Source organism: Trichogramma pretiosum, unplaced genomic scaffold (genome assembly GCF_000599845.2).
Source record: "Trichogramma pretiosum strain Unisexual culture from Peru unplaced genomic scaffold, Tpre_2.0 scaffold16, whole genome shotgun sequence".
NCBI lineage: Eukaryota > Metazoa > Arthropoda > Insecta > Hymenoptera > Trichogrammatidae > Trichogramma > Trichogramma pretiosum.
The window spans coordinates 1,110,696-1,128,563 of record NW_019641647.1 but is presented as its reverse complement, the minus strand read 5'-3'; the positions used below and the strand labels follow the sequence as shown (position 1 = coordinate 1,128,563).

Below are 17,868 nucleotides of genomic sequence, written 5' to 3'. Positions count from 1 at the left end.
ATGATGCAAAAAAACCTCTCTGCATACGCACGTGTGTACGTATACATGCCTTGGTATACACACTCGCGTAGCTACGTGAATATTCAAATTTTTCGCATTGCAACATCTCTATAATGCGATAAAAGCTGCTTTTTTCTCGACTGGCGCTCGAAACGTTCGTTGGCACAATATTATTTTGCCGATTACCGTCTCCGTGCATCGCCTCGATCGTTGCCGCTACCACCACCGTGGGTTGTCCTCTTCGCAGGATCTTCCTCTCTCTCTCTCTCATTGCTCGTTCTCTGCTGCTCGTTCGACTTTCTCTTTCTTCGCCAGAATTTTACTTCCTCTCTTTCTCTTTTTCCCTGTAACGGGCTCCGGTATTTTCTCCTCTTTTCTCTCACTCTCTCTCTTTTTTTTACTTTTAACGGCCGATCGCCCGTAGACTTTCAACGTCACCAGAAAGAAAAGTTTCATGAAGGCGAGAGAATATACATATATATATCTTCGTGTCTCGCGCTTCAAAGAGAAGAAGAAAAAGAGCTACAGTGAATTTTCCTTTGGTACAACATCGTCTCGCTCTCTCCCTCTCTCTCTCCCGCGTTCGTGCTTTTTTACGGGGAAAAAAAGTTTTTCTCGCGGTTCTTTCGTTGGCTATCCAACGGCAGCCTCGACGCGCTAAGGTGTACAGTCTGTCTATATACGCATTACTTCGCTTGCAGGCAGAGTGCTCTCCTTGGGAAGATTTTTTTGCGTCTTAAAGTGAAAAACGTCGAGATTATGGCGCGCGTCCCTGGAAAAAGTTCCAAATAACAACGAAACGAGATTTATTAAGTATGGAATGTTAGCTTCTAGGCTTAAAATGTACTTATCCTGTAACTCATAATTTTCCATTTCATATTTCTCAAATATTTAGATGAGATCGCTAAAGGCGTTCCATTAAACGCATTTAAGATGTATACGTATACCATCCATGTGCAAGCGACACGCAAGTCAAAAAAGCAAGCGACGCTTGAGCTGTCTACAAACGTTTTCACGGCGATACAAAGCGATACGTTTTCTCGGCGACTCGTTCATCGATAAAACTCGTGAGTGAGCTGCGTAATATGCGTTTGAAGCCGAGGTAAATTCCATGCCTGCCCAAACAAATCTAAACAGCCCTTTACATGAGGCAATAGCAGTCACCGTATTCAAACTGGTCTTGCGTGTATTTTTCCTCGTGGGTGAAAAAAAACTCCACTTGACTCGAGCTATATGCTCTATATGCGAAACGGCGACTTTTAGGAACAATTCATTTCACGCATTCGTTGTATATACACGTACGCCCAGGACGTTCGCCTACGCTTTGCATTCGAATGTATAAATTCCCCGATTCGCTCTCTTTTCTCGAGGGAATCTATATGGCATCTTTCTCCGGTTCCCATGCTGAGCTTCCAAGACCAGTCCCGCTGCCTTTTTGAGCCCCTATTACTTCTTTGCTTCATAGGCGATCGAAACATTCCGTAAGCAATACATTCTTAAACGATGCATCGTCTCGCATACGTGACATTTTATTTACCTCATTTCTGTATCTTGACGTATGAATCCTTTCTTAAATTGCTCTAAAGGGGATGATAGCAACTTTATTATGGAAACTTGACGTAACTTTTTGTATATTCAACAATTAGACGATTAGATGGTACTTTGTCAAGCCAACATGGAGTAGGTGGAAGAGAGAATAATACGACACTTCGGTCACGGGCCCGTGTGTGGGGTAATTGTCGATGAAAACCAAACAACGAGAGAAGCGAGAGGGGCTTAATGCTCTTAACGAGGGCAAGAGAATCTGCTAATGAATATATCGAATGATTATTTACGCTCGTACGCGCGACGTACATGCAATTAATCCAATCCTCTTTTGTTCGAATGGACTCATAGATTATGAGAAAGCCCCAGCGCGCGCAAAGGCAGAAGCAGTAGCAGCAGCAGCAGCAGCAGATGCTGCCTCGATGCTCTCGCAGCGAGCTTTTCTTTAACCAAGATAAATTCAAGCAATTAAGAGCGAGAGCTACTGCCTCGCAGGCTAGTTCGTATACGGAAACTGACTGGCCAGTATGCGCGAGCGAAAGGGAAAGAGCAAGAGCTATAGCTGATATGAACGACCAGAGCCAAAGGTTGAATAACGATGAATGTGCAGTGGCGCAGTTCTAAAGACGCTAAAAGATCGCTCTGGATTACCAGCTGATTGGCTGGATCTGAAAGAGAAAGAGAGAGAGAGAGAACTGGCTAAAGCGGCTGTACCAGGTTTTTAAAATCGAGCTAGATTTACATCCCAATTCGAGTCGATTGAATTACGTGAGTTTCAGGCCAAGCTCTCGACTCAGTACAATCGATGTAATAATGAAAATTGATGTTGCCAAAGAGAAACAAAATTGGATTGATGTGAATGAAGTTCGATGCGCCGTGCGGCAACGACTCCTTGAGCAAAGTGGAGAGAAAAAGTTGGTACGAATAACACATGATGCCGCGTCTGCTATGCTCTTGCTCCTACTCGCTGCTATATGCTATACGTGTATAAATATACTCTGTAGTGTTTGACAAGACAAACGAACATTCCGTAAAAGAGAAAACACGGAAATGAAGAGAATGGCATAGGAGTCATCGAGGGAGTCTCGAGAAAAAGAAAAGAGAAGGACATGAAAGTATAATAATATATTATGTAATACGGATGCACTGCGAGAGAAACTATCTACTCACATTCTTATGTATTGTCTAGGCTAACGATTAACGGACTTCAAACGTTCACCGAAATAATAATAGAATCCGTGATATTGATTATATTCTAGTCATGGAGCTTTTCGTAAAAATGCTCGACTTGCAGATGAACATTTTCAAAGCAACGGGCTAGCTAGTCTTTTGCGACAATACAGCACAATCACGAGGTATGGGCAATGTTTTTAAAAGAAGCACAAAGATGTACTTTTTACAGCAGAGTAACGGCTTGCCACATTTTTCTGTAAATTAGAGCTTCCGTTCGATCAGTATAAACAATCTACCTGCAGCGCAGAAGCCGTTCTACTTTTGCCTGAACTGTAAATTACTTCGGCCGCGAGCTTGTTTTTCACCAACTGGGGAAAACAAAAACATGCGCGATTCGAGGAACTTTTTCAGAGTCAGGTATTGCGAAAAGAAAGCGCAGCGAGTAATAACAAAAGGAAAAGCAATGCATCAAAGTAAAAAATGAACGAACTAGAATATAGAGTATAGGGAAATTGCGAATAACTGACGATGAATAACTTGCGCTCTCTTGTGACAAGCTTGAAAAATTATATATCCGTACTGTACATATACACGCATATTGGCTTGCGAAAGCTCTGTCCATTGGTTGGCGGAACAGATCGAACGAGCAAATATGAAGCATTATCGGAAACCACAATAGCGCTCTATAAGAGCTTTACTCGTAAGATTTATCCAAGCTGTTGGAAAGATCTTGGCACATAGGAGTGCAAGCAGCAGTACGCACGCGCACACACATATAAGCAGAGTACGTATTTACAGTTGCCACTATCGGGAGGAGTCAAATGAAATATGCAGAGAGCCACACGACGACGTTTGTTCGGTGGTTGAGGCGGCTCCTTGTGTGCCGCTTTTGCGCCCCTAGTTTCGAATTTGGCCCGCAACTCCCATGGGATGCATAGACGACGACATAGACGACGACGGTGGCGGCACAACAACGAGGTTGTGTCTCTGCTGCTGTTGCCGTTGGAAAAGCTGCTGTGGCGGCTCGAGGCATCAAAACGCACCTGCAGCACACGGAGCCACACCAAGTTTGTGCACACAGCTCGAGCTGAGCTTTATATATGCATATCCCCTCGCGCTATATGCCGACGCGTACGTAGCTATATGCGCTCGACACCATATACGCATATACTCGAACCCTACTTGAAAGAGTAATATTTGCAGCTCACTGCTTGGATTTTCTTCGTTTTGCTATATTGTAAACTCGTATTACCGACGTAAATAAACACATATATACTCGTGAGTGATAATTTTTACCTCGCTCGCACATCGCAGCAATGCAAACGGGGCTGGGTTTTCTCAATCGAAGCAATAGTAAAGCATATCGCGTATGGCATTGAAAACTCATACAGACGAGGGACGCGTGAGATGGCTAATTTAACGTTATTGTTCCGTATCATCAAACATAATTAAAGCGAACGAGCGCGCGAGGCGATGCATGCAAGCGCTAATCACCATCAAGTATTCAAATTTTCATTGCGGAAAATATTCTTCTACAGCAAATTCTGCGATTATAATGATGTAATTTAACGCACGCCCAGCCAGTAGATATCAAACAAAACGAAAGGGGGCAATAACAAGTAAATCAGTGCGCCTCGGCTCGGACTCTTCCGGTCAACAGTGAATTTTGGTTTTCAGCACTGCCAGTACGAATTCGCGTATTCGCATTATATACAATGTACGTGGAGCAAATGAGCGCTCCAAGTTAGCTTGTGTATTTTGCCGAATTATCCATCTCGTTCCTCTCTCTCTCTCTCTCTCTCTCTCGCTCTCTTTCTCTCTCTCGCGAGCTTGCTTGCAGGAAATTTGATTTTCGGATAACAAGATAATAATGTTGGCTCATAGTTTCGTTTAATTACTAGTTTTTGGCTGGTTCCATTACTTGACATAACCGAGCAAATACAGCAACATGGCGGCCGCAGGCACGACTATTGTTGTAAGCCACTATAATAAAATTGAGTTCAATTCATACTTCCCTTTGACATTGAGTTTTCAAACATAATTAGGTCGGAATGACGGGTTATATTATTAGTTTTACATGGTGCTTCAATATTTACCTTGACAAGCTGCCCCTCGAAAGATGAGAGCTGAAGACGCCTAACTTCTTAGCAAAAATAAGTATGCAAAAGGGGAAAAAAACTTGCGCACGATCCATGTATAAGTGCATACTGGCTTTAGAACGAGTCCTGAGCCTGTCCAAAGCTTTCGCTGATGTAATCAAATCAGTAACTTTTACGCTAATGATTAATTTAATTTGTAATCGCGTGAAACTTAAGCTGTATAGTGTAACATCTGCTTGTCAAAGTGCTGAAAATCGATTTCAAGAGCTTTTTTTATATAATTCGCTGAAATCGGCCATTTTACATCGTCGCGCGCTCCATGCTGACTGTGTATTAGACTAGTATACATATATGCGTAATCAGCGTGTACCTATACAACGCGGCCCTTACCATTCTTGGTGCGCGCGAGTTTTGCATTTTTCTCACGCTTAAAGTACGGGGGTAATTAACGTTGAGTCCCTCGCGCCCGGGCGCACCCAATTAATTCATATTTTTCGCGAGGGATGGGTTGGAAGAACGCGCGGGACTGGGGTGGGCGCGCGGTGTACACTCGAAAGCTTCGGCGCGAAATGAAATGTTGTTGCAGGCTACACTTGTACTGTATGTATGTATATAATATGTGCTATATCATGTTGCGTGTTGCATGCAATTCGGCGATCAGACCCCATTACCCGTCTATGTATACGTGAATGTGTGTGTGTGTGTATGTATATATGTACAATATATGAGAGCCTTTTTTGGCGTATCCACATTATATAGCCTATACTTTCTGACCAAACTCAAGCTGGAGTATGGAATTTTGATGGAAATTAGCCCCATGTCTCGTATACAAAATTAAAATTTCTCGATATTATAACGCGGTTTCGTGACGAATTTTATGAATCGATATATTAGACGTTTAAGTATTTGAGGGAACTCATCAGCGGATAAAGAGCCATTTTAATTATATATCTTAATAATTATCTCAGGCTATATAACGCGAGTTCATATTATGATAAAATTAAAGAGGGGAAAAAATATCCATAGTCTGACGATGTGAAAAGGATTTAAGACTCTTCACTGACAAATCCTTAATAGTGATAATGAGATTTTCAACTGAAATAATCCGACTGATGGAGGAATTTATGTACCAGTAGAAGTATGTGCGTGTGATTAATGCGAGCCTGTGTTGGTCCGTGTGAGCGAGAGCTACGTGTATGTGCACGGGTAAAAGAAGATCCTTGTACCAAGACTGATAAATCGCGTCGCGCTCACTTTCTCCCTGTCTCTCTCTCCCTCTCTCTCTCTCTCTCTCTCTACCCAACAATGGAATTGCGAAGGCTAATTGTGCACCAGCCATCGTTGTGGATGCATAATGCATCGCCGAGCGTTGGCATTTATATATAACGCAGTAAAATAGAGGAACCCATTCGTTCCTCTGCATGACATTCCGGAGCGAATTTTGCTAGATATATAGAACAATATATATTTACACATCTGTGCATTTGCTTGTGCGAACATACAAAGAGGCGCGCGCACGCGCACGCTAATATTCTTATTGATTAGCTGATTGCCACAGCTATGATTACTCATGTGCGATTATCTAATAATAATAGGGCTTATTTTTGAACGTGAGTATTGAATTTCGCAGTGCTACACACGCCTGAGTTAAACATATTTACACGTTTGTTCAATTGCGATCTGTGCACGTACGAAGTAAAGTTATATCGACGCACATAGCGGATTTTCGAAATGGCGTTAACAATTACAAACTCGGTGGCCAGTAAGTGCAGTACAGTCCACTTGATTGAACCGTCGAGGAATTAAAATTTAACGAAACAATGCGAACTGCGTCCAAGAGAGCTTTGTTAATGTATTACTAAAAGAGTATATGTAGAAATAAATTACGGAAATGAGCTTTGTAACACGAGCTAATTTTTAAGGCTTTTAAAAGATATGAAAAATTGAAAGTATACAGCGAATTAATTAGTCCAAAAAGTCGTAAATTGCATTTGTCGGATATTTACGAGGCTCTGGCTACACGAGCGCAGCTTGCAGCAACGTCACGACCACATTTCCCCCTTTTTTCCTTCATGTGTGTAGCAACAACAAACTATATGTTTTACTGCACGTGCACAGGTTGTGCTCATTCGCATATACACCCACACGCACGTACGCGCATAACCCTTGCCTCTTTCCATCCCTATTACTCGCTTCTTTTTTTTCGTGAAAAGGCCAAACAAACAACTAACGAGTAACGAGCGTAAAATCGCCGAAAAATTAGTAAGTCCAACAACAGTAGCAGTGGGAGGAGTAGCGAACGAGCAAATGCTTGTAGGCAAATGTTTGCTTAGCATTAAAAATCCGCCATAAATTAACAGACTCATTATTATCATTTTTTTTTTCGTCTTTTTATTCTTTTTAATTTCAACAAAGTTCATCGAGCAAAAATCAAGTCATCAAAATGAGCAACTCATCTTGTTGAATAATGAAAATGACTCACTCGTTATGTGCAGGAGGTAGGCGCAGCCAGCTATATATCTTTAGTACACGAGCAGTTCTGCTGGTAATTAACGTTCAGTCTGCGTCATTGTCACTTTACCGGTGCAGTATCTGCAGCACATATACATAGCTTCGAGTATGCCCTCTACTTTTATGCTCAGATTTTGCGAATCCTTTATCGTTCGCTTCGCAACGATTATTGCTGCTGCTTCGATCTCTCATCCTATTACCCTTTATCAACGAGCAAACTCACGAGTTGAGATTCGTGTGTACGAGTATTTTGCTCGACACAGGCTGCTTTTTTGAGAGTTGACAAATTTTGTGCGTCGGTATGAATTGTTGGGTGAACAGGAAAATTATATTAATTTTGTGATATTGCATGCATAATTTTTGAAAATTCATCATCTAGAATCAGCATCAGCAAGTGCAGCAAGTACGTGCATGCAATGCAGGAACGCGCGGTGACATTGCTCTTCTAGTAAGTGCACGCATCAATGCTCGCGCGCGTAATCTCGCCAGCCCAGTGACTGCGCACACACACACATACACTCAGGCACAGTCATGTATGCGCGTATACATATATATATAGGCCGGTGTTAGCCTGCACACTCGTATACATAGAGTATATATTACTGCACTGGCAAAGCCTCGAATCCGGAAAATGCCAAGAGCGCGCGCGCATTCGCGTGTCCGGCACAAATAGCCGAATGCGTAAACAGGGCAGCAACGATCCATGTCGCAGATACGGAGTAGTTACAGCAATCCATTGTGCAGAGCTGACCCAAGTGCGGCGTTGCTCTGGCCAGCCATACCAATAAGAGCGAGAGAGAGAGAGAGAGAGAAATTTGCGTGTGCACGCCGCACATATATACGTATAACTTGCTGCACTGCTTGTAAAATTTACGATCATGAGCTGGGTGCACTTTTCTAATGGAGCATTCGAGATCCGTATTTTTTACTTTTTATATAGCTAATCCTTCCGGTGTCTTTAAACTTGCACAGTTTGAATAATAAATTCCAGCCCTTCGATGGCCTGTTGTTAATTTTCATAAAATGAGAATTTCTCGATAATTTTACCACTATCTTTGTATGACAATAAAAGGTGGGATGATGCCTAATTTTTATCATGGCGTATCGTAGCTCCAACTTAACATAGCTTTTATTAGAAATTTGTGTCCATCGCCGTGTAAAAAAGATGACTCGAACAAATCAAGGATCTCACGGGTTCAAGCAAAAAAAAAAAAAGAAAAATCATACTATGCATTTGAAAAGGTCCGAGATTTGTGTAACGCAGTATATGCATGAAGTCTAGCGTAAAGTCGAAAAGTTCGTCGACAGACGCACGTCGGGTCGGATTCGTATACTGTGCACGCATACGAGGGTGCTATACGCTCACACTATTGTTCTTCAATGAACTAATGTATCTCTCGCGTATATCCTCGATACGAATATGTATGCATAAGTTGTATAGTACATACAATCGTAAACGGCCATTGTACTTTTGTTATACGGGTGGAGTAACGCGCAGTTATAGTCTGGCCTCGGGATGCGCGCAATTCTGTAGCGGAAAAACAACTGCGCCGGAGCGGTTCTCGCGCGACACGTGACTAATCTATTTTTCGTCCATCGTACACCAAGTTGCTCGCAGCTCGCTATCGGCCGTGCCTCGCCTGCACTTATAACAAATACACATACATTATGTGCCTCGTCTACTGGCTTTGTTGTTATAGTTATACGTAAGCGCGCGCGCGAGAGAGAGAGAGAGAGCTTGTTGTGTATTATATACGTGTAGATATATGCCACGTGGAGCATAAGCGCGTGCGAGTGTGTTTTAGCGAAGCCAAGCAAAATTTGTTTAGAACTTGTGTGCGGCTTGGGGGCGCACGTTACGTTGCCTCGCGTTGCCTAATTGAAATTGATGCGACGCGCAGCCAGGAAAATTAGGGACTTAATTTTGATGAATTCCCTCTGTGTGCGGATCCGGGCGTGCGCCTGTTCAATGCTTTACTCTCTCGCTCTCGCAAAGCAACGTGTATAATAACATATAAATATACTTGCAGTTTGTGCTCTTCCTTTACGTGCAATATTATACACATGCGCATGGACTGGGCTACTTATGAGCTATTTTTGTTATTTTAACTTGTTGTCGCTGTTGTTTGATGCTTTGTTGGGGAAACAAGGAACGCGACGCTCGTGACTGGCTTTTTTGGTTTTCGAATTAATACCTCGGTATTTTATGTGCCGCGTCAAAATTGATAATCAAATAGAGACGTGTGTCCGAAAGCGTTAGCAAAGGCTGATGTTTCGACATCGCACAAATCCTGTGATTGATATTTTTTTCCCCCTCTTTTCATGCTTACCAAGTTATATGAAAGAAAAAAATCGGCTTGGTTTCGTATTTTTACAGCTAAAATAAATCAAGTCAATGCATAAAGTACTCATTCTTTGGCACACTACACGAGGGTAAACGAATTAACGAGAAATAGTTATCGTAATAGGTACACATGTAGAGTCTAAAGCATAGAATAGTTACGTGAACGTAACCTCATTGGATTCCAATTAATTCACCAAGTAACCGATGGAAACTATTATTAATTTTCCCAAATGGTATTCGAAAATCCATATTGTAGCTACCCTATTGAACGCACGATTGGATCGACGAATTGCCAATTATTAATAGCCCGTTTAGCTATTTGAATCACGTAAACGGTAAATCTGAAGAGTTTGTACCATACATTTGATATGGTCAGTTTTTTAAGTAAGACTTCTTTATGTGCGTTGGGTGTAGAGGAATAAACTCGTGAAGACCGAGCAAAAGCGCGATCATCAAAAAAATATAGATTTCTTAAAATCAGAGTTTTTCGCACACTGTGATTGGCCAACGTCCATGATTAATATTATTCATCTCATTGTTATACGTAAAACTTGAATAAAGTTTCACAAAATAATTCAAATCGAAGTAAAAGAAAAATTTTAATTTAAATAAATAAACTTAATCAAATCACATCTGGTAGTTTTATTTTTGTTTCTAATACTTTAAAATTAAATCCATAGAATTTTATGGAAGTTTTACTTTTTATTATAGCTATTTTTACACAGCTGCTTATTGATTTTAAAAATGCAATTATTATCATTACAAGACTTATCATAATCAAAGATATCAGTTATGATTATGAGCTCATTGATTTTCTGATGAAATGAGGTATTGTAAATTTGCAAGTGATAAAACATATTTTCGATTAGTATTTACACGTGTCGATTAGTATTTACAGATGTCAAAAATGTAAATATTAGATTATAGCTTGGAAGGGAAAAATTGAAACTAAAACAAATTAAAAAGGAGCATAAATAAATAAATGCTTGATCAAACACGTTTAACTGGATGTCGTATTGGAATGATTTGTGGGCACCACCACCGAAGTGCAAGCAGTAAACAATTATTAATGCAAACAATATGCTAACAACTACTTCTCACTAAAGCATTTTTTCCAGTTGACGCGTTTATTTAGATTGCTTCATGAATTATATCATCAATGAAAATGTCAGATCTCAAAGCTCAGAGTTGCGAGCATAGAAATTGCGAGAAACGGGACAATTATCGGTTTAACGTATTTCGAGTGAGCTTGTACTTAGAAGCGCATCGTCTATCTAGAAACGCGTCAATGAACGTTGTACGCAAGGCAGAGGCATCATCGTCCAGCCTATGCACAGTGAGATCAGTGCATAGCGGTAACTCGAGAGCCACAAATCCCATGGACTTGCTGTAAGCACTTGCTCTTTGATTTCTCAAGCTCGTTTGATGTATAGTGTCCATGCCATTCTGCCTGACTGTCCATCTACTGTAAAAGAATAAACTTGACTGAATATATAGGCTTGCTTATTATTATATTCGATTTATATAACCACGATGAGTGTCGAACTTGTTATGACCAATCAAAAATACGATCAAGATGCTCCTGTAGTAGTAGATAGTAGGAGTGCTCAGTGAACAATAAAAAGCTGCAGTACATAAGATATATTATATACATTCGTCGAGCCGTCCTTATGGATATTCTCGGTTTTACGCCATGTTTCCCTGGCATGATACTTCTTGATGGAGATAAATGACTGAGCGATGACGGCTGCTGATGATAACGTCGGTTTTGGATTGATAATGAAGCTTGATGGCGAAGACGGATCGCAAGCTCGCTGTTGGCTTCAACCGCAGAGTGAATTTTACTGCTCGCACGCTGCAGCAACTATTCGTTCGCTCACTCGCTTGCTTGCACACATTTCCTAAACACCCTCTGTTAATTACTCATTGGTTGTCGTGCACGTGCGCCCGCGGATTTCGCACGTGAATTAATAGCGATGCCATGAGATGGGATGGCGGGAGTGTAGCGGAGAAACAGCGACCTGGCCGTGTGTACAGCTTCGACTACGGATCAGAGCCGCAGTCGAAGAGCTGCGCGCAAGCTCCCACTGGCACGCTCGCCTATAATCCAATGAATCAGGTCTTCTCGCTGCACACTCGGGCTGTCGCGCTAGTCAGGGAAACAAAATGTGTAGCCAAGATTAAGTGTACACGCTGCATTGAACTTTGAAACTCCACGGGTGTGTGTCCATGCTCAAAGATGTACCGCGTCTATGTGTGAGCAAGAGAGGTGTGAAACGCTCAGTGGGTCGATTTCTACTCGACGTTTTGAGGCTCATATTCCTCGATCCTGGCACGGAAAGTTTGACCGCTACATCGCCGCCGTATGTCTATCAGCTATCTATCTACGTGAGCGAGCGTGAGTGACTCCTACTGACCTGCTTCCTTTGCAATATCTAGCATGTGTTATACTCATAAGCGTACAATATACGTGCAGCTAGCCTGGGTTATCATAGTTTCCGGTGTTACTCGACATTTTCGTTCAATCAAAATGCATCCATGACGCTCGCTGCGGAAAGCCGCACACATACATGCACACATATATGCACATACATAGCAGGAACTAATTAATTAAATGCACGCACACACGCGCACGCGCAGACTTCATTCAATTAAACTTGAGATACGTATTTGACTCAAAGAGATTAATTTTGCTAATGGCTCGTGTAATTCATGCTGGCTAACATTATCTACATTTGACAATTGTTTCAGTCGTTGATATAAAAACTTATCATTAATCATTTAGCTCTCGAGATTTACGAGTATAAATATCGTTTAAAGTTTGCTACAACCAACTTGCATACTCTCATCTCAATATCGCTACTGGTAGCACTCATTTTTTCATTCTTATCTATTATTGCCTTGATCGACCTTCCATGACCTTCCATATAAAACGTCAAAATTACGCAACTATGTGCAATCAGATAGCATTGCGGTGACATAACGGCCTAAAGGACAGCAAAATTATGCGAAACTCGCCTTGTACAGGGACGCCTCAAATGCGCCGCATTATCCAGCACCTGTTGTGCTACTTGGCTAGTGAGACAAACAATTGCGATTACATATATATATCTATGCATAGCCAAGTTAAGATGAGCTTGTACTGCGCCCTGTCTTGAGTATGTCGAGTACGCTATGCAATGTTATCGCGCCTCGCCCGATCTTACACGTCAATCTGGTGTGGAGATCGCTATATGTACCTGGTACACGGTCTACTACTTCTCGTGTTATGCGATGCGAAAATGTCGATTATGTAACTGTAATATGCAATCTAGAGTATTTTTGACTCGTAGCATTTGGATTATAAACGTGAAGTAAGATATATAAGATAACAAATAATTAAATGAGAAAATTCATTACTCCATTTATGTTTTTAGGCTTTTTTTTAATTAGCGCTGTGAAAATATGTTCAAAATGCTGACTTAATTGACGGAAACATCCTTTAGAGTAAATATAAAAAATTTCAAATATTCCAGGAATTTATTAAAGTTAGAATTATGTATAATTTAAACAAGGTTTCGAAATTCAATTATGCCTTTTGGAATAATTTTGCTCTTTAGAAATTCCATGCATATTATGAGGCAAACTTTATGATTATTATTTCAACGATATATAGTAAATTTTTTGCCTGTGTCCGTTAGCTGTACCTATTAAAGTCCCATCGTTGCTGTTAACCCTGCATAATCAAAAGGAATTATTATTGCTTTCGATGGCAAGTAGAAAATATTATCATTGAGTGGTTCCGTTTCTTTAATCAATGTACACATATATATCAGATTGCTCAATCGATGTCTTCATTATCGCGTAATTCGCGTCCCTTTTTCCTTTCTCCGAAATAGGGAAGCTATTATAATTACATTTTCGAAGAGTTCGAAGACAAGATGAATGAATAACCCATTTTGAAATCAATTTTGAAACCACGTACGAGAGATAAACGGCATAAAAAGCTTAAATTTTTCAATACACTGCGCAATAATAAATTTTAACAGATGTTGTGCAAAAGTTTCTGAGTTTATTTTGCTCTTGGAAAACTACTGTATTATTGAATCGACAAATTTACCGGTAAACATAAGCAGTTTTTTCATTTATAGCACCAATTACATGTTATGTAGAATCATACAAATTACGTGTCAAAAACTTCGAAATAACTTCTCAAGTGTTAAAAAATAAGACGTGCCAGCAATTGTTTGCTCAGATATAGTTATTTGTATAAATTTGGAGCGATCTATTATTACTTACCTTATATGATTAGTATATTATTTGAATAGTATTCTTATTTTGATAATGTATCATATTCATGCCACATTACAATATTTGATTTTCATATATTTTGTATAATTAGAAAATTTAATTTATAATTATTACTTCATCTTGTACTTAAGTTTTATCATTTTAATCAGTGAGATAAAATGTCCATCTGAGTGCACAAAATATTAAAGTAATACTTTTTGTGGAAAAATATACAATTTTAACAGACACATTTGATTACTACTTACATAAATTATATCATTTTATTCGATGATTATCAAAGCTTAAATGAGCAATGAAAAATATATAAATAGGAATTGAGTACATTTATGAAAGCTAAAAAGTATGCGTGGCTTTTTTGTGTAATCTACATTACAAAATTAAACAGTTTACATTTCAGATTTACCTCAATACACATAAATTCAGGTTGAGCTGTTGTTCAACAATATAAGTATTATATGAATGTACGATATTGGAACTTTTTTAGTAGCAAAAGCATTTTATTACTAAATAAACTAATTCGGACACGTACATGTATACTCCCTAGAGCTTGAAATTATTTTAATTTTTAACTTAAACTTATAAATGCTCGTAATCTTAAATGTATCTTCAAGAGTCACCTCATAACAAGTGAAACATAAAAAGTTCGATTTATTTTTCATGTTCTTGGCAAAAAGAGCGGCTCATAACAAACTATCAGCTTTTCTCATTCTTCTCTTCTTTCTCACCCTTCCATAAACTAGTATATTTACGACTTTATACAGCCAAAGTCAGCGCTGCAAGCACAAGTAGATATATACATGCGACGGCACACACAAGGCATTAAAGAGTTGTGGGCACTTCAACGGGTAATATCGTTGCTATGGACTAATTAAATTGAACTTTGCACACGCGCCCGACCTCCCGATGCTTTCGAACGCAAACGCTTACAAGCGCTCGCAGAAGAGAGAGAGAGGGAGTAAGAGTGAGGGCTGCAGCGCAGTGCCAGTAGTGAAACTCAGTAAATTCGTTTGTGGCACGTGACTTTAATTAAATCACTTATAGTGTTAGTATCGAATTATTTGCAAATCAAAACGCACACGCAAATGCGAATATTGTTAAAATAATGTTGTGAAAAAATTAACATATTTACACAATATTTAACTCAAATTAAGAGTGGGCAGAACGTGAATTGAACATTTTTGATAAACATTTCATTGTATTTAAAATTGAAAATATTTATGAGTATACAAAAATTGTAGGTGCATTAACCTAAATACTTTTCTTTTCTTACAGGTATGCCATGTATTATGCCGTATATCTAATGAAAACGTACGTAAATGAAACATCACTATATATTCCCAATACCATTTGCAAATATAACGTCAATGTTCAATATTGAACTATTGACTTGACGAGAGTAAGTCTGACGCGGAGAAGCTTTTGATGTTACACGGTATCCTTTTTTTTAAGGCTTTTGAAAAAACGAAAAGTAGACGCGCTCCTCCATGCAACGGGTGAATATCATTCAATCATATATTCGTATTGCAATATTTTAAAAGTTAACGAACTACCATTTGAAATTGCGAAACTTCTTCATCAGTATTAAAAAGATAAACAGAATGTTGGTATTAGTTTGGTGGTAACCGAACGATATGTGCAGCACTGACATTTCTGATATAAATATATTCCTCATGACTACGATATTGATCGACTTTTCTTAAAAGTAAATTTAATCCATTATTAGTTCCGGATCTTCAAGATCTTTATCGATTTCCACAGGGGACAATTCTACGGTATCTGTCACAGGTTTAATAGGAACTAACTCCATTTTCTCGAAATTTTCTGGAAGCCCTTCAATACATTGACTCTTTGCCACTGGCCGGAAGTAAAGATTTTTTATCATTTTTGCCCGCCAATTTTGAATCGGTGTGAGGCAATTGTAAAACATTTGATCGCAGAAACAATGAGATCTAGAAGAAGAAATAAAATATTATGCGCCTGATTTTTTTTTAAATTTTCAACTCTTGCAAAAAAAACTTACATAGTTGAACGATAATCATTTCGAAGACCATACCGCTTATCGTGCGGTATAATTTTTATCGGGCAAAAATCGTGAGCTCGGCAACATCTATAAAAAAAAACTAGTTAAATAACTCAATAGCTAATTTTTTGAAGTTAAATGAATTTCTTATTCATACTTATCAACAACAGCATCAGCTCCCAACTCGTGATAACCCGAAGCTGAAGATCCGGGTCCACACCATTTTGTCCCTGTGCAGAGATTTCAGTAAAGAAAATTGATTGATTTATCATAAGATTCTATTTTAAATGATTGTTAACCTGGGAAAATGAGTTGCATCTTCATAGCTACTTTTCTGATATCAATGTCGTCAGAGTTTGAAAATTTCTTGTACTCAGTAGCTTCATTCAGAGTATCACATTCTTGCATAAGTGAAACTATTTTGGCCATTGTTATTTCCGAAGTAGGTACACCAAATGTTTTGAAAATGTTCAACATCGACTGTTCGTCCGATTTTTCACTAAAGTCAATTTGAGTACGGATCAATCATGCCATAGGAGAAGAAATTGCATTAATTATTTTTTGAAACTTACTATACTTCCATGACTGCGCAGCCAGTAAGGGTGCCATTCGGTGCATAATTTTGCACGACGATGGCCTGCTGGTAATGAAACACACGGTCATCTTTTTTTGCTCTCACGAAGGATACCACAGAGTCGAACGCACTGCACCCGATGAAAATGAAAACACAAAAAGCGTAAAAGTTCATCGCGATAATAACGATTAGCATAAACTAGTACGATATAGATTAGTAAACGCGCGGTGCTTAGTCGGATCAGTATGCGCTCTCCAGAACTATTTAATATTCCGTAGGCACTGAGCGCTATTTCGTGACTCTTCTCTCTCGAGCGGTCTGTTATTCATGTCTCTTCGATTAGATATAAATTATATGACGTTAAGTCATAGCCGTTCGCTGAACGCTTAAAAACGTTATCAACTTTTTTTGCGATAATTCGAGCTACGATACGGAGAGAACGAGACGTGACGATTCCTCTTCTCTCAGACGATCATTTTTTGGAATCCAATTCTTTGTAATCTCATAGGTTCATTCTACACGAGCACGACACACAAACAGACGCATACGTATGAGAGATACAAGTGCGCACATGCAAGCTGGCGTGTACGGCGTTTGTTTGCAAATTGCATTGTCGACGTATAAATAGCTATGCAGCTCGTGTGTGCACTAGGCGATATACGCTTTATGAGGGAGAGAGAGGGACACGTCTGTCATAGGCAATAACCCAAGGTAACGGATGGCGCACGAGCTATACGGCGGCACGTCCTCAACGCTCGTCTGCAAGACAATTCGAGCGCCAATGCTACACCTCGGAGCGCTGCCGAGAAAATACGTGCGTACATACCGTATACGTATATGGATGGGTAAACGGAATCGTAAATTTTATTTCACAGCTCGGCTCTCGAGCGATACATATCGATCTTGTGTATAAGTCGCGAGGGAAGAGAGCCGCTACCTAACCAAGGAAATTGAGATGTGGTCGTGATGAGAGTGACAGATCAGCGATGCGACGATCGTTGAGCTCGCGCGGATAGACGCTTGGCTTTTCGCATCCCTCGCTGCTGTGCCAAATCCGTGGAGCTGCTTATGAACAAAAGTACCGCCCTCACGCTCGATTAAATATTTTAGAAGCTCGAGGCATAACGCCTCGAATTAATCCAGCATAAACGCGACTGACTAATACTTTCAATAAATAACCCCGTTGTCGTTTGTTCTGTCAGTTACACGATTATGAGGATCGTTAAACCGATGTGCGATGTACGCCACTGCCTATAATATATATCAATGCGCTGCGAAATCCGATACAAGCATTTCCCCTCTCTCTCGCAGC

At 39.9% G+C, this 17,868-nt stretch overlaps 1 protein-coding gene across 1 annotated transcript; it reads right to left on the bottom strand.

The window, feature by feature from the left end:
- Positions 1-14,196: 14,196 nt before the first annotated feature.
- LOC106658973 lies at positions 14,197-16,869 on the bottom strand. The gene is made up of 5 exons (XM_014381207.2): positions 16,555-16,869; positions 16,282-16,481; positions 16,140-16,212; positions 15,983-16,069; positions 14,197-15,911 (listed from the first exon to the last, which is right to left on the bottom strand). Exons 1-5 carry the CDS (start codon positions 16,749-16,751, stop codon positions 15,671-15,673), a joined length of 798 nt encoding a protein of 265 aa, XP_014236693.1. The 5' UTR covers positions 16,752-16,869; the 3' UTR covers positions 14,197-15,670.
- Between the last annotated feature and the right edge of the window lie 999 nt (positions 16,870-17,868).

Excerpts from the sequence above, each read along its gene's own strand:
- LOC106658973 (XM_014381207.2), bottom strand. The coding sequence starts at position 16,751 with ATGCTAATCGTTATTATCGCGATGAACTTTTACGCTTTTTGTGTTTTC. Across the intron at positions 16,213-16,281 it reads GATGCAACTCATTTTCCCAG|GGACAAAATGGTGTGGACCC; the intron begins GTTAACAATCAT and ends ATCTCTGCACAG. Across the intron at positions 16,070-16,139 it reads GCTGATGCTGTTGTTGATAA|ATGTTGCCGAGCTCACGATT; the intron begins GTATGAATAAGA and ends TTTTTTTTATAG.